This window comes from Thunnus albacares, chromosome 17 (assembly GCF_914725855.1).
Source record: "Thunnus albacares chromosome 17, fThuAlb1.1, whole genome shotgun sequence".
NCBI lineage: Eukaryota > Metazoa > Chordata > Actinopteri > Scombriformes > Scombridae > Thunnus > Thunnus albacares.
Window position 1 is genome coordinate 7145864 of NC_058122.1, and position 23771 is coordinate 7169634.

A 23771-nucleotide genomic window follows, 5' to 3' on the forward strand; every position below is an offset into this window, starting at 1 on the left:
TTAGTTTACTCTTCACAGTATTTATGTCAGCAACAGCTTCAATCAAATTTAACATAAATGCACAGACCTGTTTTCCAAATAACTCAGTGAACCCTGATATTGACCACACTGAAACTTTATGGGCAAAGGAAAATAATATTAATAACATTATGTCTACATATCTTTTGCATAATTAAGTAATAATTACAGGTTTGACATTTCTAACTTCATATGACTGAGTGAAAAGCGTTATCTTGTTTCCTAACAGGTCAAATTAATCTATTGACACAAGACACAGCTATTCTGACACAGATTTAGCAAACGCAAATGCCCTCTAAATGTTCTGCATACAGTACCAGTCAAAAGTTTAGAAACGTTTTCTCATTCAAGAGAATGGGAAGATGTGTCCAACAAACATTTGACTGGTACTGTACATCTGCACATGCCTGCATAACACAACAATCTTACAGCTCAGTTCATTTTTGCAGAGGTCAATCTGAATGCGCTGCAGTTAAATACACATAACTGAAGGCAGACTGGTTAATCATTTTATCAGGTCACACTGTTTAGAATCCAAAATAAGCAGTCAGCGGTGACTTAAGAGAAAGATAAACTGACTGTGGGTGTGGTGAAACAGGATGCCAGCGTGGTTTAGCCTCACCTTGTGCACACGTCTTGTATTTACACTCCCTGTGAGAGGATTCAGCGTTCCTATTGTTATCATGCATAAGCTGTTGAACTTGCCTGGTGGTACCGAGTCCTCCTTTTGCCCACCCATAATCCTGTTCCCTTGTTTGCTTTATGAAGAGTGACTGCTTATGCAAATGTTAATTTGTAAGGACTCAGGAGGCTCGGAGACGAATCCCCGAATCCATCAGTGAGGCTGACACTTGCAGGCTGATAAAACACTAAGACAGATGGGATGCCACAACATTTAATTCTGATGCAAAAGTTGTAGTAATGAGAGTTAAAAGTCAGCATGCCCCTATCAGAGTGGGAAATCGATTATCCTGCTTTTATAAAGAGTGACATGTCTATAAGTGAGAGTGCAAACCTTCTGGGGAATAATAATTCCTGTGTCCACATTGATAGAAATTATTCTATGAAGTTAAATTCCCTCCATCAGCTGTAGTAAATGCTTTAATGCATCATTTCATGCTGAAACACTGTGGAGTTCAGTGGTTTATCCTCCTTCCATAGTTGTTATTGCTTTTGTCATCTTCCATTGCTTTATCCAGCCAGTCTCTCTCCTGTTCAGACTCAGAGTCACTGGCTTCACTTACATCAGCTGCCAAAAGGCGAGAATAGTTAATCCTGCGCTGGCGAGGAGCTTTCCACTGGAGCAGAGGCAGGCACACGCACCACACCATCAGACCCACTGCGACTCCTCTGAACAGCCACTCCAGCCCAAACCTCTGGACCACGAATCCTCCAGCAAAGCTCCCCAGACCGCGTCCCAGCTCTAGAGAGAGCGTACTGTAGACCCTCCTCACACTCCTCTCAGCCCCCGGCGTGGCAACATTGTCGCACTGGACCTTCACAGCCCACCAGAGGGCTCCGCTGCTGAAACAGCTCAACAACTGAGCAGGCAGAGCAGCCCACGGTGCCCACAGGAAGGAGTAATAGAAGCACTGCAACCCCAGACATGCAGCCCCCACTGCAAGCACCCGTCCTGGGCTGAGGAGCTTGGACACTCGGCCTACCAGAAGAGGGAAGGCGGCCTGTGAGAGCAGCGCAAGGCCTAGAGACATCCCCATGTGCAGCTCACTGCTCCCACAACCCTGCATCTGCCACAGGAGGAAGTTATCCACGGCCGAGCCCGCCATCCCGACCAACAGGGTGGTGATGGCGCAGAGCAGAGCGTGGGGGGAGGCACGCACCAGCTGCACAGCTTTGAGAAGCCCGTTGGCCTTGTCTCGCTTCTTGTTCAGGTGGAGAGGCAGGAAGGTCGCCACCGGCAGGGCCACAGCTGCCAGACCAGCGTAGCAGAAGACATGCATGGCGCTTCTGGGTATCTGACCTGCTATGATGAGACAGCTTAACTGGCTAACCAGCGACCCCACTCCTGCGACCCCACATGCTGCTCCCAGTAAACCCCAAACCCTGGTGCTGCTGTAGCGGTCCGAGGCATCTGCAAAATCTAGATATTCATACAGGCCGTCGTCTGCCGTCCACTCTAGAGGGGCTGACGCTAACTCCCACACCGACACGGTGATGAGTATCAAGAAGAAGAGTTTGTGTTCAATGTATATCACCTTCAAGCTGCTCATTAAGTCAAAATGATTCTCTTTCTCCTGCTTTGGTTGTTCCTTTGAACCTGATTTGATATTGGACCGCTTATTCCTCTGTAAAGCTGCCAGAGGGCTGGTGGTATGAAACACGACGGAGCTGCTGATCTTTGGCTCTCTGGGACTGCTGTCGACAACCACAGATAGATTCTTTTCTGACAACTGAGGATGAGGTTTTTCCTTATCATGCTTGCTTGTCATAACAGGAGCAGATTCAGTATCACCAAGTGTCTTTGCAGGAAAAGTGACACCAGACTGAGAAACAGCACCTGTGTTGATTTTTGGGTGAATTCCAGTCGATGATGTCGTGGGTCCAACGCTACTCGTGAGCAGGTGATCGGCCACACTTTGAGTCGGACTGCTACTCTGCTCAGACATGTTGCAGGTGCTGTCCTGTGTGTGCACATCTGTCGGGGGGATAAGAAGCAGAACCAGGGCGACTGCTGCTGAACACACCAGAGAGCCGTTTATCACCGCTCGCCTCTTGTTGTAGTGCTTGGAGAGCAGGCTCATCGCGGGGCACCACACCAGCGATATGAGGTGCTTGGTGCCCATGACGACGCCGGTCATCGCGGGAGTTAGGCCCAGCTGTTTGAAGCACAGGGTGAGGAAGGGGAGCAGGCATGCTTTGGCACAGGAGCACAGGAAGGTAAAGGTGCCGGCCAGAGCGAGGGCGCGCTTGATGTCTATCTGCTTGTTCCTCTTCATGATTGTCCTCCTGGGCAGCTCACAGTGTCTCCAAATAGGTTTCACATGGAGCAGCTGATTGGACAATGGCTGAGAGACACAGACATACAATGCAATGAACATTTGGTGTTAATGCTACTTAACAGAGCTCTTCTTTTTGACACCCTTCTTAAATAACCCTTCTTTCCCCACATCAGCAACCTGCTGATGTGGGGAAAACATAAATTTCAAAACATAAATCCATAATTTCTATGCAATGCTTAATCCAATTTAATGTGTTACATAGACTCTGATAGTCCAAAAGTAAAACAGCATCTTTACAAAGGTGTCAGAGAAATGTTTAAAATGTAATTTTGCAAAAAGCACTATAACACACAGCCTTAATTCCTGCTGTGAGCTGACTATCTAGTGGGAGGAAATTTTAATAATTGATTTTATAATTGATTTTCTGTTTGCTTGAAGACTCATCACTATGTTAACTATGTGTTATAATGTGCTCTTCATGTTCTGTTGTAGTGCACTGGCTTTATTTTATGTAAAACTGACACATACAACTACCATCTCTGTGAATACTGAGCTTCAACAAAGGTACATATCACATTTGGTAAAAATAATAAATACCTTCTGTAAGTCAAAGTCATTGATTATGTTTTGTTTGGTGCTTTCTGCACCTAACATAGTGCTAATGAACAGACCCTGGTGATGCAGGAATCCCCAAAGCACCTCAGCTCATGTTATTTTAACTTATTCTTATTTGTGTCAGCAAAGGTGACACACACATGCCAAGGGTACAAATATGTTTCATTTTAAAATGAGCGTCCTCAGTGAAAACCTAGCGCAGTACTGTTCTGCAAAAACGATCAGATAAAGAAGGAACAAGGAACAGCTCGGTCAGTAATACCTGTCAGGCTGGATGCACCTGCTGCATATCAAGGTGTCCACTGCACTAGTCCACGTCACGTCAATTTTTTCAGATTAAAAAAAAAAAAGAAAAAAGAGAGACAACGTTAAACATTTACCTTTTGACCTCTGCCCGGACAAAGTTTCCTATACTTTTCTAGTGGTCAATTTCCATCTCGGTTTTCTGCATTACATCAGCGATTTAGTCTCTTTATGTTTAGAGAGGAGCGCACCTGTCGCCGTCTGGACGGTGAAAGCGTTCAACTGTAAGTCCAAGTTTACACCTGGAGAGCAGTTTTCATGAGTACAGCGACCCATAGTGGTGTGGATGCCTCTCTGCGCCACAGAGAGCGAAAAAGCAACTCCCAGTAATTTCTTGACGTATTGAAAAGCACATTTTAGCCATTTTGGAGAGTTTCTGGAGAGGTTTGACACACAAGGGGACGACATACACTGCTTACACATGGCCCGGTAAAACTGTAGTACATTTACAAATCAACCTTAAATTTGGTAGACTTGTGGATCATAGTGTAGGAGCCAGAAAATGTAAAATTTAAAGAGCTTAAAACAATTCTTGTTTTAGTAGGTTCCTTGTAAAACAAAAGAATTTAAGTGTTGTTGTTTTTTTTAAATCCCTCAAAAAGTGTATTCAATCTCCTACATTTTCATGGAGATTTATAAATTCAGTGATTTACGCTTATATAGTTAATGGTATAAGTGTGTTCATCATTGAAAGCCATTACAAATGTGTGTGTGATGTTTGCATGAGACGTTATTAAGGATTAAATAGAGAGATAAATTGACAGAAAAAAAATTTCAGGTGTGAGAGTGTGAGAGTGCAACAGGTGCAATGCTGATAAAGACCATGTTCAAGTCAACTTTCTCTGTGCAAGTAAGAGAATAATTCTTTTATATGAGAGAAACATATTCAGCTGAGGGTCAGTTTATTTACCAAATTTTTAAATTTGAGTGGAATCAGCACACATCATGAATTCACGTCACATGGTTTTGATGCTTTAGTTCTCCCAATACAAACTTATAACTCTACATCTGTCTTTCTAATGAACTGAGCACCTCAGTGAACTCATCCTTTATAGGAATCATCCCAAGTAAACTGTAATTATAACAGATTGTGTTGTACAATAAAGGTAACACTTTATAATACAGATACAAAAGAACAAAATGAAAAATAATACACTGAATATTATGCAACATGACAGAGCATTGTGTACAGCAGTATGCAATGTCAGTATACATGAAATAGTCAGGTGATGTCCCTCAGTACGTCACACCAGTGAAGGTGTTGATGGGAGGTGACAGGACTTTGTTCAAATACTTGCTCAGCAGCGACTCTTGCTCGTTGCAGGACTGGATGCTGCATACTGGGTCCAAGCACGGGGAAATTTCTAATCTGTAATGGAGTGACATTAAAGCGTATTAAAATTTGCTTGAGGTGAAATAGAAAAAATGTAAAACAGAGATGCTGTAGTGTCATAAATTACCGTTGAACATCAGTATATGTCCTGCGAGAGTCTTTGTCCAGACACACAGAGTGTTCGATTCTCCACTGTCTTGATGCTGATGTTTCGGGTTTGGATCTTCTATGAAAAGGTGTAGAATATTTAACAACTTGTATAATAGATTTGGTAGATAAGATATAGATAGATAAATGGTACAACAAATAATAATAGCAATAATCATTTAAAAATGATCAAATTTGCTTATATTGTGTAGAAGTAAATAATTTCTTATTGTGTTGTATTTTGGGTTCATACTGTCAAAACTTACAGCAAGGTAATCCTCACCTAGGCAAAGTGAAAAAGATTATTCATATATATACTGTTTGTTTTTTCAAACCAATAGGAAGTAAGATAATCTTACAAATCTTTGAGGGCTTATTATTACACTGAATAAAGCTGTCAACAAAATAAAAATACAAATCCATACAAAAGGCCAAAAGACCAGATGTTATAGCTCTGATTTAATCACCACGCCACATGTCATGAGTGCCTCTCCTTTCACAACTTCTCGCTTGCTTAAAGAGATCTGACGAGGATGTAAAAATAAAGATGGCCTTAGTTAGCCCAAGTCCTAATGTTGATGATAATACTAAAGATGAAATATTACAATATTAATAATGTCTACTTATAAGAAGGACTGTACCTTTGTGTAACTGACTAAGATGACTGCCCCCAAAACTTCCACTGTTGACTTCTTTCGGCGTGCAGAGCGTTCCTCTGTCAAAGATAACACCTCACTTTACTATATGTAACTATAATGTTAACACATTTATTTCAGTATCCACATACACACACACACACACACACACACACACACACACACACACACACACACTCAAAAGAGAGAAAGAAATTCAGAAACATACTTGAAAATATTTCTTTATGGTGTCTGAACTCTGGGATGTCTGCCTCCAGACGGGACACAAACACTTCCTCCACCACAGAACTGGAGCAAGTCATCTAAACACATACTGTATTCAGTCAAACCAGGAACTACATGTGCAGCATCAGTAAATCATTTCCACAGTCACTTTGGCACCTCCAGACTACACTGCACTATGCACTGTGTTTTGCCCAGTAACGGAGAAGATATTTAAATTCTTTACTTAAAGGACCAGTGTGTAGGATTTAGTGGCATCTAGCGGTGAGGTTGCAAATTGCGACCAACTGAATACCCCTCCCCTTCCAAGCGTGTAGGAGAACCTACGGTGGCCACAAAAGTCAAAAACTCAAAAGGCGAAAGGCCCTCTCTAGACCCAGTGTTTGGTTTCTGGGCTACTGTAGAAACATGGCGGTGCAACATGGCAGGCACTGTGGAAGAGGATCCGCTCCCTATGTAGATATAAAGGGCTCATTCTAATGTCACAAAAACACAACAATTCTTATTTTCAGGTGATTATACACCAATTAAAACATACTTAGGAATATTATATTCCATTTCTGTCAAGTCCATTCTGCTAGAGGCCACTAAATTCTACACACTGCATTCATTCATTTGTTTGGCCACTAGGGGGCAACACTACAAGCTCAAAACTTTATTTACATCTGTGTATCACCTTATGAAATGGAGTTGTTAGGTGAATGTCTTAACAGAGTTGCATATTTACAGATCCAGCAGACACAGAGCAACATTAGTATTCATTTGCAGTCGTGATTTTGTCCACCAGATGAATAGAAGTCATATATTCACTCTCTTTTTTAGCTCTGGTTTGGTTGAGCTAGTTGCTAACTCTGTCAGTCTGACATTTGGTACTGGCCTGGTAGTTCACAGTGAATTTATCTGAGTTTTTTAGATGAAAATAGCTGCCTGCTACTGCTGGAAAAAAGGGTGATGAGTGTGGAGTTTGTGGGCTGGAAAATCAAAACAATTAGCTAAAAGAGGGTAAAAACCTCTGAAGAACTGAGGGAAACTGCAGAGTTAGGTTCATCACTACAGACGGCCCCTTTCACATTATACATAGTCATTTGATCCATTGTTAATATAAAAAATATATTGATTGGCAGCTTTAAGTAAAACTAGCAATAGGCCTACCTCAATAAATACCCCATTACTCTACCTTTAACAAAATGTACTCCTAATCCTGTGATGTGGTGTTTCTACTTCTTCTGTTGAAATATGTAAAGCCACCTTTGATATCTACTGCTGACATTTACATACATGTGACTTTTAATATCTACAGTATACAAATGAGAGCTGCACTGTACCTTAACAGAGTAGAGCGGCAGGTTGACTGGCTGGATCCCACAGCGAAGGTAGTAACACAGGCTATCCAGTAGGAAGAGGTTACGCTCCGATGGCTTGCAGTGATAAGACTCCTGCAGCAGAGAGATCACAGAAGAAAGAAGGTATCAGCTGCTAGCATGGCTGTAGACTGTTGTTTTAATGCCTCATGTGGTCTTTTGCTATCTCTGCATCTCTTTCCTCCTTTAATCTCCAACATACACATCAACAACCTGCACACAGCTAATGACATGTCATTTCTACAACAAGTTACCATTCCAGCAAGTTTGGGGATTGTGGCTCCCAGACTGTTGATGTTGCTGTCATACCAAGGGTCCACTTTTCCCAATAAGGAGGCGAGAGACAAACTGCCTTCCTGTTGATATGGGATGTCCTATGAGGAATAAGAGGTGTTGCAGGGTCATATAGAGTTTAATAAATTCACACTAAGCAGTTAGTGTTGCTTTGAGTGACTCACAGATGAACTAAGTGAAGGCTCCACATCAGTAACTGGGATATAGTATAACTGTAGGTTCAGTTTCTTGGTCAAAATAAGATGTTTTGACTCTCTTTCTCTGTGGGGAAATGCAGGTAAACAATAAGTGAAAAGCTGAAGGTACTAATTAAATTCACCTACAAAATACAGAAAATGTTTGAGGAACATATAATATTTTGCTGTGGCACTATTTGGAAGAGAGTACTCATGAAAAACCATCCGCTCACCGGATGGATTGATAAGCCCTGGTGAGCCTTCCCAGCACCCGATCGTCCCCCATTACCACCACCCGTGCTGTGTGACTCCGCTCTTCTTTAAACACAGGAGAGTTTCCAAGAAACGCTTCTATCCTCTCCCTCATTAGGCTCAATTTATCTGCTGGCTTCATGCTCTTAAAGGCATTTCTCCGTGTGAATGCTGGAAAAGGATTTCTGTCTGTGGGCTGCTCTGTGTCATCAAAGTCATTCTCCTTTAGATCTCTCTCTATCCCGCTGTCTTCAGAGTGAACCAAGTCTCTTTTGTCCTTCTCTTCTTCATCAACACTGGAGTTAAGGGAGGAACCCAGGGCGAAGTTTGCCAGCAGATTCCCTTTAGGGAAGATACATTTAATGTGCATTTCAACTGCAGCAGCAGCCTTTGTGACATTTATTTAGTCATGGAACTTGTATAAACAGAAACTTATGGTAGTGGAAATTTTTGTTTGTCTGCTGGACTCACATAGATCCTCTTCATTGTCCCACAAGAGGAAGTTGATCTCTGGAAAGGGCATTGCAGTGTTGCACACAGAGCCATGATCTACCTCGGTTATTTCTGAGAAAACAGGGTAAATCCTGTCAAAATGTTCTTTCCTCTGCTCATACTCATAATGTGTGCTAGAACAGATGAAGAACACACACCTTCTTTAGAGGCAGTCAAAATGTCTCTGTAAATGTGTTGTAGTCTGTTCAGATAGTCTGCATGACCACCTGCTCTGTGCTTTATACTCTGCTCCACAGCTAGGACCACTTCCTGGAAATATTTCTCTACCATATGGTCCTCTATAGCCTGAAACACACAAAAAACACATGTCTGGGTGGCAAACGAAAATAAGGAAACACTGATAACAATACAAACATGTGTGCATGTTGACCCGAAGTCTAAACAGTCATGCTAGCAGCTCTGAAAGGCTAATGCTTTGAGCTAAATGTTAAGCATGGTAATGGCAATGCCTACGATGTTTATTGGTATACTGTTTACCATGTTCACCATATGTCTTATTCGCTTTTTTGCCGAGAGTTAGATGAAAATATTGATGCCACTTTCATATTCATCTGTTAGATATATGATTAAACCGAGCAGGGAGTTTGCTGAGCTTAGCACAAAGCCTGGAAACAGCCTGGCTCTTTCCAGAGGTAACGAAATCTGCCTCTAAAGCTCATTCTGGGCTACTGTAGAAACATGGTGGGAAGAGGAACCACTCCCTATGTAGATATAAGGGGCGCTTCTTCTAAGGTAACGAAAACACAACGATTCTTATTTTCAGGTGATTATACACTAATTAAAACATACTTATGAATATTATATTCCATTTCTACCGTGTCTGTTCCGCTAGAGCCACTAAATTCTACACACTGCACCTTCAATGCAAAATACAGTTGAGGCTGATGGGAATGTCATTAGTTTTGCAGGTATTTGGTTATGAAGCAAAGTACTGGACAAACAACAATTTGGACAAGATGGTGGCTCTAGAAGAGAAATAAGGGGATCACCAAAGGTACTACATTCATCCAGAAGAGGGCATGACTGTTTGTACCAAATGTAATGGCAATCCATCCAATAGTTGTTGAGACATTTCACTTAAAACCACAAATGGAAACATGTTGGTGGTGCTAGATGAAAAGTCAGGGGATCACCAAAATCATTAGGCTTCATCCACTGGGGACCATGAATGTCTGTAGCAAATTTTAATGGCAAACTGTCCAATATTTTTAAGATATTTCATTCTTTCTGTCCAAAGGCTTTGTCTAAAGCGTCTTCATAGACATTCCTACCCCAAGAGCCTGAACCAGTCTGGAGCTTTGGGATGCTGTCTCCAGCCCCGCCTGCAGCACACGTAGCACCAAATTTTTCTTCTGTGATAGTGTGTCCCTGTGCAGGCTGGACGCCTCCAAGTCTGCTATTACTGTTGCTTCCAGTGGAGCAGAAAACACAGCTAGGTCTGCAAGCACAAACACCCTGGAGGAAACCAGTAAATGGGGAAGCAGGAGACAATGATTGTAAGAAAAAAAATGAGTTTGTCCAGTGTTAAACTGCTTCAAAGTCACTCAAAGGATATATACTCACTTTTCCTGCAAAGTGAAAAGCTTATTCTTCAAGTTCTGCTCTGCAATGACTCTCCTCTGATATAAGGAGCCTGTTGAGAGAAGGACTGTCAATGTCAACAGTGTTTAGTGTATGCGAGGTATTGTTAGTATCTGATTTCAGCTGTCTGAAAATGTGTTCATTGATGCATAATACCTGGTGTGGTCATTTCCATCTTGATGCTCCTCAGAATGCTCAGGGCCACAGCAGCGTAAGGCAACGGTAAGATCAGCAGTTTCATCAAACACTTGGATACTCTCTGATAAAGCTTGGTAGGAGTCATGGCACCTGACTGGAATACAGAAAAGCAAACCAGTAAGACAGAAAATACTAATAATATAATTTAATAATTTAATAATTCAACTATCTGTTGATCTACACACTATTTCTAACTGTAAAAAGCACTGTTTGACTTTACATGAACAATATCATATTATCAACTCAGTCACACAGGTGAGTCTTACCTGAATAACCACATAGTAGAGCATGTGCAGCACTGGGATGACATGTGTGTACGATTGTGTTTTATGGATCTGAATCAGTCATCAGACAAAATGTTACATTAAAACCAGCTTTTCATTAGCTTTTTCACCTTTTTTAAAAAGAGTTGAGTTGAGGGACAAACATTGCCTACCCTTTTTAGCATCTTTTCCAGCTCTTTGACCAGTATTTTGATCAGTAAGACGCTGCAGGATGGATGAGTCTCCATCTTCTTTTGAAGATTCCACCTTAGCATTCCTGCAGAGCAGACAGACAGTCGTTTTCTATATATTTTGTTTTGCACAACACACAGCATGTCAGATGAAACAAGATTAGCCATTACTCTGAAGGCAGTCTAGTGTTGATTATTTCATTTTTTTCCTACAAAGCCAACATTTTATCATTTTAATTGACACGAGTGACACCAGCTTGATAATATATGGAGATTTGACTTGTTCTAAGACCCTTGAAACAGGCTGAAGCCACAAAAGTGTGTTGTTTTTAAAGGTTTTACAAAGTGCTACACCAGCTTAGTCACTTTCTTGCCAAGAGTTACATGAAAATATTGATGCCACTCTCATTTGTTTAACTGTAGGTTACAGCCAACAGGAAGTTAGCTTAGCTTAGCACAAAGACTGGAAACAGGAGGAAACAGCTAGCCTGGTGCAATCCAGAGACAAAACAAAACAAGATCCACGTAGCAGCACCTCTAAAACTCACTAATTACCACATTATATCTTGTTTACTTAACCCATACAAAAAAGTTAGTGTAAAAACTTCAATTTGTGGTTTTATGGGGTGATGTTTCTTGGCTCTGAACATTCACCAGGTAACCAGTGGAGTCTCCAAGAAGTTACTGCTCCCAGCAAAGAAATGGTTTGGAACACAAAGTAATCCCCTCGCAGAACAGTGAATCATCATTTTTATGTTTTGGTTTTTGTAAGATTTAATCGAATTAGATAAAATGTTGTAATTAGTGAACTTAAGAGGTGCTGGCAGGCACGTTTTGCATTGTTTGGACAGAGCCAGGCAAGCTTTTCCCAGTCTTTATACTAAGTTAAGCTAACTGTGTGCTGGTGGTAACTATACCAGACACACGAGAGGGGTACCAGTCTTCTCATCTAGCTAATTCACTGCCAGAAAGTGAATAAGATTATTTCCAAAAATGTCAAACCTTTTTTTTGAAAGTACTGGTGCCAGTAAATGTTACTTTTTTCTACACAAAGATGACATGTTATAAATAATTAATTATATTATTGGTTGCATTCAAACTTTTTTGCCTTTAGGTGCCTTATTCAGTTGTTGCTACCTTTCTGGGAAGCACTTCGGCTGTCTGTCTCTCTGAGAAGAGACTGGACGTTGTTGTACAGGCTGAACTCCACAGTTGAGGAGAGAGCCACATCAGCTAAAAATGAATATCAGTATCATCAACATGCCATTGTCATTGTTATTACATTCTGCCACTCCCAGGGTCCAAGCTTTAACCAGCAAAGCAAGTTTTTTTTATGGAACAATTTAAAATAATCTAAGGGGAAATGAAAGCACCTACCCGTGGTATCAACCATTGTGTGAATTTCAAGATAGTCACACTTTCAGCAACATGGGCTTCAACCATGAAAACCAAGAAAATCTGCCATATTCACTTTCAACAGATTTCAGTCTGTCATGCCTGATGTTGTTATCTCCTGTCAGTAAAAGTTCAAAGATGACAATGTTGCATTTGTCCTTAAAACTCTGAAATGAATTACTGAGGTTAAAACTTTTTTCTAGGGGCCCAAAAACTGACAAAACTTCATGTGAACAATGATTACAAACACAAACCATCTGCGCAAGTCTAAGATAGACAATAGAAACATCATCTGATACATTGCTGTGCTGTTTGCGATGAAGTGGAAATACACTATATTAAATGTTACTATGAACAACCAAACAATCACCCTAATGCAAATGAACTAAGTTACATTGTCTGCAATAATGCAGAACTTACCACCGCAGCTTCTGCTCTTGTAAATGTCTGAAGAGGAATTTGAAAACGGATGAAGATCGTCTACTGCTGCTACATGTTAGCGGAATAACTTGTTAATGGCAGGTATTACTTTGGTTTACTGTGTGAGACAGGGTGTGAATAACAGAGGAAGTCCAGAAAAGGCAGTCACTGTCTACATAGTGACAAAAAAAAAAGACAGAGCTGATTGCAATATGATTTTATTGCAGTCGTGTGACAAACTGTATAAAAACATGACAAAATGTATATTTTCTGAAACATAAAAAAACAGGTTCTCAGTGCTATCAAGTAAAAATAAATAGCTTATTTTATTAAAGAAGGGTTTTACTCTGTTATACCTCAACAGAACGTACACAATAGTAATCAAGTAATCAGTATATCTCTGCACCACATTAAGTGTCCATCCTGTGTTACGTGCCTGTGTAAATGATATATCACTTCCATGGTTGAATGCAGTATGACGTGTGTCAGGGACATGAGGTGAAAGAGGTGATGGGAAGGCAGAGCAGAGAGCAGTAGGATGGGTGCAGAGGCTGGACTTGGCCTGGTGAGGGCTTGTAGCACCTCCAGTCTGAACTGCTTCCTGGTTTACAGCACAGAGACACCTCACACCTGCAGACAAGACAGAGCATCACTGCAACATGTGTGTCTGATTAATGCATGCAGAGGCTATGACTCACTTGTAACATTATAGATCTGAAGTGATGAGAGGTAACCAAGTACATTTATTCAAATACTGTGCTTAAGTACAATTTCAAGGTACTTGTACTTTACTTGAATATTTACATTTTGTGCCACTTTATACTTCCACTCTTCTACTCCACATTTCAGAGGTAAATAGTGTACTTTTTACTATACTACATTTATCTGACAGCTGTGGTTTCTAGTTATGTTTCAAATAGGATTTTACTTGCAAAGCACTTGATAAACTCATAAAATACAACACATTGTCAGAGGTTAAAACAGTGGCTCCCAACCTTTTTGGCTTATGACCCCTCACAAAAAAGCAGTGTGTAGTTAGGGCCTCTTGTCACATTTCAGCTGTCTATGGTTTGTTAGTAATTCCATCAAAGACAGATTTCCCCTCTAAACTTCTCACATGGTTTCATATAGAGACTCAAAGAGGGTAAAATGACCCCATATTTCAAAAAAAGCAAAAATTCTTCTCTCCTCTCCTATTAATCATCTCATGACAACCCAGATTTATCTTGTGATCCTTTCATGGCCCGACCCCTAGATTGGGAATCATTGCACTACACTGTCTAACTACTGTACCTATTGATGAATCAGTCACAGGGCCATTTGTTCACAGAACCTTTACTTGAGACTTTATGGTACTTTTGTACATTTGCTGCTAATACTTCAGTACTTTGACCTAAGTCCAATTTTAAATGCAGGGCTTGTAATGGAGTATTTTCACATTGTGGTATTGGTACTTTTAATTTGATTAAAATACCTCTTCCACCACTGGAAAAATGTAGGAGGAATATTTCCCTTTTTTAAAGTCTTTTGTGACTAGTCAGCAGTGATGCTTTGTTATACCTGGTGACACTTTGGATGAACTTCTTCTCATCCTGATCCAGACACACAGAAAAAGTTGTCCCATCATCTCCACCGTTCACCTGCACCTTGTCCACCTTCACCTCTGACATTGAGATGTGCTGCCAGAGGGAAGTTGGAGAAAGAAGAAGTGTGAGGAAGGAGTATTTCAGAGGGAGGGGGTGTGTGAGATTGTGGTTAGTTTGAATGCGTAAAACCACCCTTCACCTGGTTGTAGCTCTTTTTAGACTTGGAGCACTGCCTCTTCAGGACTTCTGTCATCGTCAGCTGCAGACTTTCTACTCTTGAATCTAGACAAACAAGATTTGATTTGCTTAGAAACCACAATGTAGACAAAAGCAAACGTAAGACAAAAAAGGTCACAACAAAATTCAATTCAAATCTGGCACATGGTGAAAAAAATGTCACAAACCTAACTGCTCAGGTTTCCTGCAGGCTTTGTAAAGATTTATAGATGTGCAAACCATCTCTGTCTTGGTCCACTGGTTCCTCCCACTAACAGCCACCTGTAATCATACGTAGACACAGCAGCTTTAAAAATAGCTTTGGCTGTGAACTTTTATATATGTGTTATTGTTTGTATAGCAGGAAATCTGTGGGTGTCAAAGCAGGAACAATACCTTGTTGTAGGCAACATTTAGTGTTAAAGGGACAGCCTCCCGTTCTTCATCAATTCCAAACCTTTTGCTTGCAGCACCTACAAAAAGAATAAAGAACACATCAGACTGTACATATGTTTGTGTGTGTGTGTGTGTGTGTGTGTGTGTAGGTGTGTGTACGTGTGTGTGTGGCGGCTGTCTGGTTACGTCTGTCAGAGTATGACTCACCCATAGCCTTAACAGCTCTGGTTCCAGCAGTGTGCCCGAGCTCCAGAGAGTGAATAAACACTTCCCTTCTCTTCTCTCCTCCAGCCAGGGTCAGCTGTGCGGCGGAAGAAAAAAATTAATTCTGTGAGCGAGTGAGAGTTTGATGCCAATATGATTTAGTTGATTTTCACTGTGTCCTTTCACATATGCATTTACTGGAGTGAGAGACTGTGTGTGTGTGTGTGGTGCTCCTCTGACCTCAGCCTGGTAGAGCTGCACCAGAACAGGCTGGTCCGCATTTCTGCAGTAATAAAGCACCAAATCGGCCAGCAGAGGAAGACGATCCATGCTGCCACTGCTCACTGAGACATCACTTTCCTTAGCCTGGGTCACAGGGAATACACTTATGAATTTACACATGAATGACACGTGAATACAGCCTATAAACTATGACAACTATTTATGAGATGTATGATGTGTGGTAATATTGAATTACAGCAGCAGCATTGTGTGTCCAAGGCAAATTTCCCTCTGGGACTATAAAGTCTCTCTCTTAATCTTATCTTAAAAAGTATTCACCAATTTCTCCACCATCAGTCTGCACTAGCCGTTTAGTATTTCACCCCCATAAAGTTGGTGGACTTGTGAGAGACACATTAAATGAAAGAACAGTCTAAATTGATGCAGCAGAGGCCTAGATTATACGACTTTTAGTCCCTATTTCGAATCAAGCTTTAAATATACTAGATCCTTAATTTCCCATAATGCAACTTGAAAGCCTCTTTTCACTCACTTGTCACTTGAGCTACTGTCTTGTCTTATTGTGTTGATGAACGGAACAGAGTGAGGCGGTGATACCAGTATGAAGGGTACCTGACAAAGGACGTCAGAGGACAGACTGAGCAGACTGAGGACGTTCCGCTCATACCAGGGATCCATCATGCCCAACATCTGGGCTATATCAGTTGTGCTGTCCTCCTGTACACTGTCGGTAGACTCCTGTCAGAATGAGGGAATAAAAGGTATTAATACCTCAATCAATTAAATACATTATGCTATTATAATATGCTATTAGAATCTATGAAAACAATGCTGTGCATGGTAAAATATTACAGTATTATATGTACTACTATCTAATGATGATTTATAAAAGGTGTAACAGTAAGTTATAATGACTTTATTAAGAGTTAATACACCATTTACTAAACATTTATAATCCATTAATTAATAAACTTTTGGGTTGACCTCTGATCTTCTAGAAATGTGCCCCACGTTTCTTAACAGCTTATTGAAACATGCAATGGACTTCTGTGAAAATCTTTGACCCTTATTATTAATGATTTATTAACATTACAACTGTAACTTTCTGATGGTTTATTAGAAAGTCAGACATCTGTTACTCTTTATTAATGACTATTAATGACTCACAAGCCAGAGTCACAACCTGGCAACTCAAAAGTAATTCATGGCTTATAACTTATCTATAAAGAATTAGTAAATGTTTTATCAACATTTAATTATACATCTTATACAACCTTTATAAAGGGTGTCTTATTAGAAAGTGGTAATTTATCTATGCAAGTATATATTTACATATACAAGTAAAAGACTGACCACAGCTTTAGTTGAACTTCCTGCCGGACCCTCGGTTGGTGTGTGTGCTCCTCCTGGGCTTCCTGTAGTTTTCCTTTTGGTGGGAACAAAGTAAAACTGCAGTTTGCATTGCTTGGTGAGTCGGGGACGTTTACTCTCTTTCTGCTGCAGGTCTTTGTATGCTCTGGCCAGCCTGCCAACCTCTTTGTCACCTCCAAACACCACCACTCGCAACAGGGTGACCACCTCTGCCACATCACCCTCGTCGCAGCTTAGAATTGGCCTCCTGCGGATGCACACATGCTTCTGGGGGGAGAGAGGATCAAATGTAGATGCAGTGGGTGCCTGCAGAGGCCGAACCTGTCTGGACATGGACTTGTATTTGAGCTGTGGCCCAGTCCTTTGAAAGTCTTTGGCGTAATCATCATGGAAGCCCATGCTTTGGGCACGGCGGCAAATGTTAGGGCTGCGGGGAGCCTTGAAAAGTAAGGAGAAGCGCTCAACGCCTAAGAGGGACCTAGATTTCTTTTTGGGTTTCTTTCTAGGCTTTGGTTGGCTGTCCTGTCCTTCCGTTGTGTCCTCATGTCCCGTGTCCTCGCTGAAGTCGCTCTCTACACCGGATGAGCCAGACGGTGTAGAGACCACAGACCAGCTGGAGGACAGAGAGTGGCCAGAGAGCACAGAGTCCCTTGAAGAAGAGGATGTGGTGGAGATGCGGTGGTTTTGAAAGTCGTGATCTGCTTTGTTTCCCTCCACCTCGTCTTCCTCATCCACACTGGTGTCAATAATATTATTATCATCATCCTCTTCCATTGTTGTTTTGAGGAAACAGTCTGGAGGTGAATCCAGGTCATACTCTCTTGCGAGGATGTCATTCAGAATATCTGGATGAACATAAAGAGCTTAATTAGAGCAGAAAGACATGAGGATGTACATCAGGTAGAAAAGATGATAGGAGAGAAATTTAAGTGGAAAAAAAAGTTTGAATATATCTGTGTTGAGCTGTTCAAACTTGACTAATTACCAAAGTTGTCGTTTTCCCAGGAGCTTTTGTGACATTTGGGGAAGGGCAGCATGAAAGTCTCAACAGCTCCTAATGAGAGGAGGTGATGCGGAGGTTAAGGAAGCACTGCTGTTTGAGCTCAATCTTGAAAAACAGGTTTAGCAAACAAACTCTGTCCCAACAGGAAATAAGTTCTTTTCCTCATTACAACAGCCTGGACATGGGATTTAGAGTTTTAAGTTCAAAATCAACACTTCAGTCACTTATCTAGTTTGTCCTTGACATTTTATATTTGTATTTTCTCTCTTACCAGTGTCTGAGTGGCAGTCAGCAGAAGCAGGAACAGCAAGGCTTTCTCTGAGCCTCTCCATGCTGCGTTGTAGACCTTGTTTAGCTGTGCTGAGATCTGCTGTGGTGGCTGCCGTCTCCATGCTGTCAGTCATTACCTCCAGGAGCTGCTCCAGCTCTGCAGGCTGCTTTGCCTGGAGGAACAATGCAGGGTTTGTTTTAGGAAGAAATTTGGGAAGACATTTGAGGAAGACACATTAAAATAAAAAGAGGAATTGTGCATCAACAAAGAGGCACAGTGTTGGTTGATTACCTCCAGGGCAATGCGGAGCGCATGCAGGTCATATTTGGTGCCCAGCGCAGCCTGAAAGCCGTGCAGGATGAGGGTGACGGTGACGTCTCTGTTCGACTGCTGGGTGCTACTCAGCTGCTCAGAGACAGACTGGACCTCTGGAGGGACGTCCTCATCTGGGCTCAATAAAAGCACCGTCCTAGTGGAAGACACATACACCCACATCACTGGTAAAAATAACAGAAAGTTTTTCAAGCTTGTGTACAGCCTGATTATATCTATATGTCTAGATCTAGTATGTTACCACTTAATGTTGAAATTAGACTGTATGTCAATCTGGAAGCAGAAACACAAGTTTGTTTAATGTTTTCTATTTACCTTTTTACTGGGAGCTGCACAATTATTTGTTTATTACGATAAAAACAGAATTGGAGATGAGAAAAAAATTGATCAGGATAAATATTTTTTTTTCAGTGAAGGAAGGAACTTACAAAGTTTTAGAGCTGGGAATCTCAGGGGGAAACCCCTGCTCAGTCCTCACCAGTCTTTGAAAGGAAATACCTAGAGCAAAAGTAGACAGATAGCTTAGTATATCTGTGCGGGTAAACATCGCCCCCATATGGACACAGTGATACATGAACAGTGTATAAACTACTTGAGCAACAACAAAACCTCCCTTTGTTGAAGGAAAGCGGTGAGGTGGCATTCAGCCTTTTTTCAGTGCTACCTGGTGCTCTGAGCTCCTGATGGATGATATTCAGCAGGCGTTTACTGGCAGAGCAGCATGGATCAGGCCAGGACAGGAAACCATGGAACAACAGGTAGGCCTCCTGCAGCACATTGCAGTCTGGAGCCACATAAGGAGCCTGCAAGAGTCAGAGAAGAAACAACTGACTTCCAAAATGAAACACATTTTATTGCGCAATTAATATTGAGAACTTCTCCCCAAAACTGAAAAAAAAAGAGTCTGTGCTCGTTCCTCTACTGATGATAAATGACACCCACTCACTTTTAGGAGGGTTGAAGAGAACAGGAGAGTCAGAGGCACCACCAGTTCATACTGGCACTTTTCTAGCACCTGTAAAAGATAAGAAAATGAATCCTGAACTGAAACACAATTTCATTCCTCATATTGTATGGAAAATGATGTTGATCTTTCAGCTCTTTACCTCCTTTGTTTTCCTCAGAATTTTCTGCAGGAGGATGAGGAAGTTGTGGGGATCTCTCTTCACCAGTTCCTCTAAGCACCAGCGGCTTATACACAGCCCAGCTAGTCAGAGAGACAAAACAAACAACCTGCTTATTTCTCCTTTTAGGTTTCATTCTGATGAAAGGCAGTAAACACATTTGTAAAATACACATTAAAAGTTTCAGAAAAGTATTCAGTCAAGATGCTTATTGGCAGCCATAGGATTACGTCACTCTCTCTTGTTGCGTAAGTTCTGAATGAAGCTGTTTCAGTAAATATTTCGAAACTGATCTTACATATAAACCAACATGATACTGTCTCATGCCGTCTGTCACTCTGTCACTCCTTCATTCTGTGTGTCACTACTTTCAATTCCCATTTGACTCTATAAGATGAACAATATGTTCCCAAACAGTTTGCTAGTTGTGTGTTTTTATGATTAAATAGTTTACATTAAACAGGTTATATTCTGTTTTGATATTATATTGTTATGTGATGTAGCTTATATTCTGTCCTTTGACAGACTAAGAGGACCCAGTTTATGTTATCTGAATCCATATTTTGAGTATGGTTTTTGTGTTACAGTTAAAAGCAAGTCTGGTGATTGGGTCTTACCATTCCAGAGTTGTTTGTCAGGGGTGTCAAGACCGAGGTCACACAGGCAGCGTTCAAGAACATGCTGGATACGATCCTCTGTGCATGAGGTCTGCTCCATCTTCTGCATCGTCTTCTGCAGGGGCATCACAACATTGATGGAAAAATACAGATGATAAACCGACAGGAAGGCCAAAAATAGAAGAAGAATTACACACTATTATTGTGTTCCGGTAAAACAATATATTATCTGTCCTCAGTAGTCCAAACTTCCTGTTAGTGCTGTTGCCAACACGTTATATTCATTATTCTTCCTTTTCAGAGAATCAAACGCAGTCAAGAGTAAAAGGCTCACTCGCACAAACTCAGATGCAAATACAAATGTCCACAGCAACAGTGTTAGTGCACAGCATAAAGACTGCCACTTCCTACCAAGACCAGTGACTCACAGACTGCATGAGTGGACCGGAGATGAGCTGGTCGAAAAAAGCAACCGCAACTTCTACTTTTTCATTCAAAAAATCAGCTGCTGACTCCAGATTTGGTATGACTCAAGCCTGGCATGGAAATGAATCTTACAGAAGGACAACTTCCTATTTGATCCTTTTTAGTTTTATTAGTATGTAAGTGTTTTAGAGTAATGAATGTAAATGACACTCAAGGTACAAAACCCAATCAAGTAGCGAAAACAGATTTTAACGCAGATTTTCTGGAATTAGGATCACATAATACCTGTGGTTAGGGTGCACACACATTTGACGGACAAACAACTAAAACCACACTGACCACACAATGAAATGGACATTTTTAGAAACAAAAACATTTCATTGGGGTAATTAAAGGCTTAAAACAGTAAGCACATTTTTCCAAGACAGGGCCTGCTCCAGTGTCTTTTGTCATTAATTTCAATAACTTTAAACTCATACGCAGACTGCCATGATATATCCTTCTCAATTATAATATTGCTCCTGGTACTCCTCACTGTATTTGGCCTCCGGGATGTTGCATACGGAAGCTATAATTGTCCCCAGCTGTGGCAAATGTGTCACTGTAACCAGTGATGAATGTATGAAGTGGCACGACTGGAAAACTGGGGTCATCTGTGCCCATCAAAACAGGAAAGGGCCTTCCTGGAACCATTAATGTAACATAAATTAAAACTGATCCTTTCACAGATTTCTTTAGACAGGACAGGGGAAGAAACTGAAGAAACTGCAGCTACTCTAGTTAAAATATACTGCAAATTGAATAAAGAGTGTGCACAGTATTATGATAGAGCAGTGGTTTGTTTCGGATATAACCTCACAGCCATATCAGATGAACTCAAGTACTCCAACACCATCACACATGTTCAAATGTGTTCATTGCTAATTGAGCTAATTTTAAATTGGATGTTATTTAGCACTATGAATTATATGACTGTGGATATTGTTACAGTATTTTTTTCATGCAATTGAATTGAACTGTGGCTGACTGATAGATGTTTCAACTATTTATCCATTATTTTTTAGCTAACCACTTCAACCATTTATCCACTTAAATCTAACCATTTTGAATCATTTATCCATTATCTTAGCTAACCATTTCAACCACTCATCCATTACTTTAGCTAAACATTTGAACCATTTATCCATTATCTTAGTTAAACATTTCAACCATTTATCCTTTATCTTGGCTAACCATTTCAACCATTCATCCATTACCTTAGCTAACCATTTCAACCATTTATTCATTGCTGTTAGCTAACCATTTCAACCATTCATCCATTATCTTAGCTAAATATTTCAGCCTTTTATCCATTACCTTTAGCTAACCACCTCAACCATTTAACCATTATCTTAGCTGACCATTTCAACCATTTATCCATTACCTTTAGTTAAATATTTCAGCCTTTTATCCATTACCTTTAGCTAACATTTAAACCTTTTATCCATTATTTAGCTATTTCAACTATTTACTCATCACTTTTAGCTAGTTATTTCAACTGTTTACCACTTAGCTATCTATTTCAACCATTTGCTTTCAGCTATTTCAGCCACTTTCAGCTGGCTTTCTAACTGGCTATAGGTGATGATATTTAACCAAGATTGTTGTATTAGTCTAATAGTCTATAAAGTTTGAACTCCCTACCTGTAAAACAAAAAATGACAACATATGTACAGTATATTAAACAATGAAGACAAGCATGAGGTCTGTATCTTATTGTGGCAGGGCAACACAGACAGTAGCTCTGTGCTTTGCAGTACCTGGCATATCTAGCTTCAACAAGCAAGCCTGTCAATTGTCTACTGAGGAAGCAGGTGTTTGCTCCATTGTATACAGTCAGGCTGTATTGTCCAACCCTGCCAATGCAGACTGTTAATGCCACAATGTTACAATACTGATCTCTGCAGGGACTTGTTGAAACATTAGGATTATTTTAAAGCAAGTACTGCTTCAATTGCACATGTTAAAGAGGAGCAAAGAAGGAAAGACAAGGAAGGGGAATTAGAGGTGACATAGGCATGATGCTCAAAGTGGATGACATGCGGCTTCCCAAATGACTTTAAAGAGACCTTGGTCATACTCATTACCTTTGCTTTCAATTAAGCAAAAATGATACAACTGAGACTTTTCAATTCCTCAATAATCATTTAATACTTCACCAAACATGCTGTATGTTGTGTCAATAGTAAGTGCACTGACAACAGCTTTCAGCAGCTTTTAAAAGAAGGGGAACAGGAAATCTGCAGTGGTTGAAAAACACTTTGCAGTAACCGTATATCTGATGGAAGTGGTGAAACAGAGTCTTGTTCCTACTACAGAGATAATATATGAAATGGTAAAATATATGAAATGGCCTTTCTGTTTAACTTATAACAGGCTTTAGACATATAATGCAGATGCATGGAACATACTGTAAATGAGTAGAAATATACAACAGAGGCAAAATAAAGCATTGATCAGCAGAGAGAGATATAAATCTTACCTATAGTTGCAATTATCAGTATCCTAGATCATCTCATATCAACCGCAGCGGAGGCACACCAGCAAGGGGAAACAATACAAAGACCACATCCTCCTGTGTTGGTGCTTTTCAAAAATAGACCCTCTAACTGCAGAGTCAAGAGAGCATGTGCTGCAAAACAGGAACTGAATGAGTCTTTATGCTGAGGTGCATGACATAAGACATTCTACTGATGTTGTAGGAGGAGTCTTTTATTTTACGAACCTCATTTGACACATTAGAGCTTGTTAGAACAATATGGCTTGTCTGGATTTGATAGTGCAGTGCAGAGAAATACTGAACTTACAACGGAAATGATAAGCTACTTTTGCTCTGTTGAAATCGTTTGTTTCATCATTTTTCTTTCAAGATCATTTGAAAAAAAATATTGACCAATGACCTGAAGCAAAATATAACATACTAAATGTTTTTTGTATCCTAGGTGATACTAAAATGCTTTAGGGGTGTCAGAGTTTCAGTGGGAAACATTTATAGGGCAGTTAACTCTGTTACTGCTGTCATGCAACTTTGTACCCACATGTTG

The 23771-nt window shown here is 40.6% G+C and overlaps 3 protein-coding genes across 6 annotated transcripts; all 3 read right to left on the reverse strand.

Annotated features, from left to right (window-relative positions):
• Positions 1-473: 473 nt before the first annotated feature.
• Positions 474-4138, reverse strand: mfsd6l (major facilitator superfamily domain containing 6-like). Of its 2 annotated transcripts, none has more exons than XM_044331611.1 (2): positions 3974-4138; positions 474-3044 (listed from the first exon to the last, which is right to left on the reverse strand). In XM_044331611.1, the coding sequence occupies exon 2, from the start codon at positions 2973-2975 to the stop codon at positions 1155-1157; it is 1821 nt and encodes a 606-aa protein (XP_044187546.1). In that variant the 5' UTR covers positions 2976-3044; positions 3974-4138; the 3' UTR covers positions 474-1154. The 2 variants fall into 2 exon arrangements, with proteins under 2 accessions (XP_044187546.1, XP_044187548.1); XM_044331613.1 differs by lacking the exon at positions 3974-4138 and adding an exon at positions 3856-3956.
• Positions 4139-4781: 643 nt separating this feature from the next.
• Positions 4782-11480, reverse strand: pik3r6b (phosphoinositide-3-kinase, regulatory subunit 6b). The gene is made up of 17 exons (XM_044331172.1): positions 11066-11480; positions 10896-10964; positions 10588-10723; positions 10414-10483; positions 10122-10305; positions 8988-9135; positions 8809-8901; positions 8319-8679; positions 8074-8170; positions 7870-7989; positions 7580-7690; positions 6241-6334; positions 6018-6091; positions 5826-5900; positions 5643-5659; positions 5357-5455; positions 4782-5265 (listed from the first exon to the last, which is right to left on the reverse strand). Exons 1-17 carry the CDS (start codon positions 11249-11251, stop codon positions 5133-5135), a joined length of 2067 nt encoding a protein of 688 aa, XP_044187107.1. The 5' UTR covers positions 11252-11480; the 3' UTR covers positions 4782-5132.
• A 1639-nt stretch (positions 11481-13119) lies between these two features.
• Positions 13120-23641, reverse strand: LOC122967127 (phosphoinositide 3-kinase regulatory subunit 5-like). Of its 3 annotated transcripts, none has more exons than XM_044331602.1 (18): positions 23210-23641; positions 20263-20377; positions 19628-19728; positions 19468-19536; positions 19186-19324; positions 18950-19019; positions 18480-18657; positions 18189-18360; positions 17900-17968; positions 16897-17759; positions 16156-16281; positions 15541-15666; positions 15304-15397; positions 15097-15173; positions 14889-14982; positions 14684-14766; positions 14459-14577; positions 13120-13528 (listed from the first exon to the last, which is right to left on the reverse strand). In XM_044331602.1, the coding sequence occupies exons 2-18, from the start codon at positions 20369-20371 to the stop codon at positions 13384-13386; spliced, it is 2634 nt and encodes an 877-aa protein (XP_044187537.1). In that variant the 5' UTR covers positions 20372-20377; positions 23210-23641; the 3' UTR covers positions 13120-13383. The 3 variants fall into 3 exon arrangements, with proteins under 3 accessions (XP_044187537.1, XP_044187538.1, XP_044187536.1); XM_044331603.1 differs by lacking the exon at positions 23210-23641 and adding an exon at positions 21224-22425; XM_044331601.1 differs by lacking the exon at positions 23210-23641 and having other exon boundaries at positions 20263-21204.
• Positions 23642-23771: the final 130 nt, after the last annotated feature.

Excerpts from the sequence above, each read along its gene's own strand:
- mfsd6l (XM_044331611.1), bottom strand. The coding sequence starts at position 2,975 with ATGAAGAGGAACAAGCAGATAGACATCAAGCGCGCCCTCGCTCTGGCC.
- pik3r6b (XM_044331172.1), bottom strand. The coding sequence starts at position 11,251 with ATGGCTAATCTTGTTTCATCTGACATGCTGTGTGTTGTGCAAAACAAA. Across the intron at positions 10,306-10,413 it reads CTTTTCACTTTGCAGGAAAA|GGTGTTTGTGCTTGCAGACC; the intron begins GTGAGTATATAT and ends GGTTTCCTCCAG. Across the intron at positions 8,171-8,318 it reads AGGGCTTATCAATCCATCCG|AGAAAGAGAGTCAAAACATC; the intron begins GTGAGCGGATGG and ends ATTTCCCCACAG.
- LOC122967127 (XM_044331601.1), bottom strand. The coding sequence starts at position 20,389 with ATGCCCCTGCAGAAGACGATGCAGAAGATGGAGCAGACCTCATGCACA. Across the intron at positions 19,537-19,627 it reads TTCTGAGGAAAACAAAGGAG|GTGCTAGAAAAGTGCCAGTA; the intron begins GTAAAGAGCTGA and ends TATCTTTTACAG. Across the intron at positions 19,325-19,467 it reads TCTCTTCAACCCTCCTAAAA|GCTCCTTATGTGGCTCCAGA; the intron begins GTGAGTGGGTGT and ends TGACTCTTGCAG.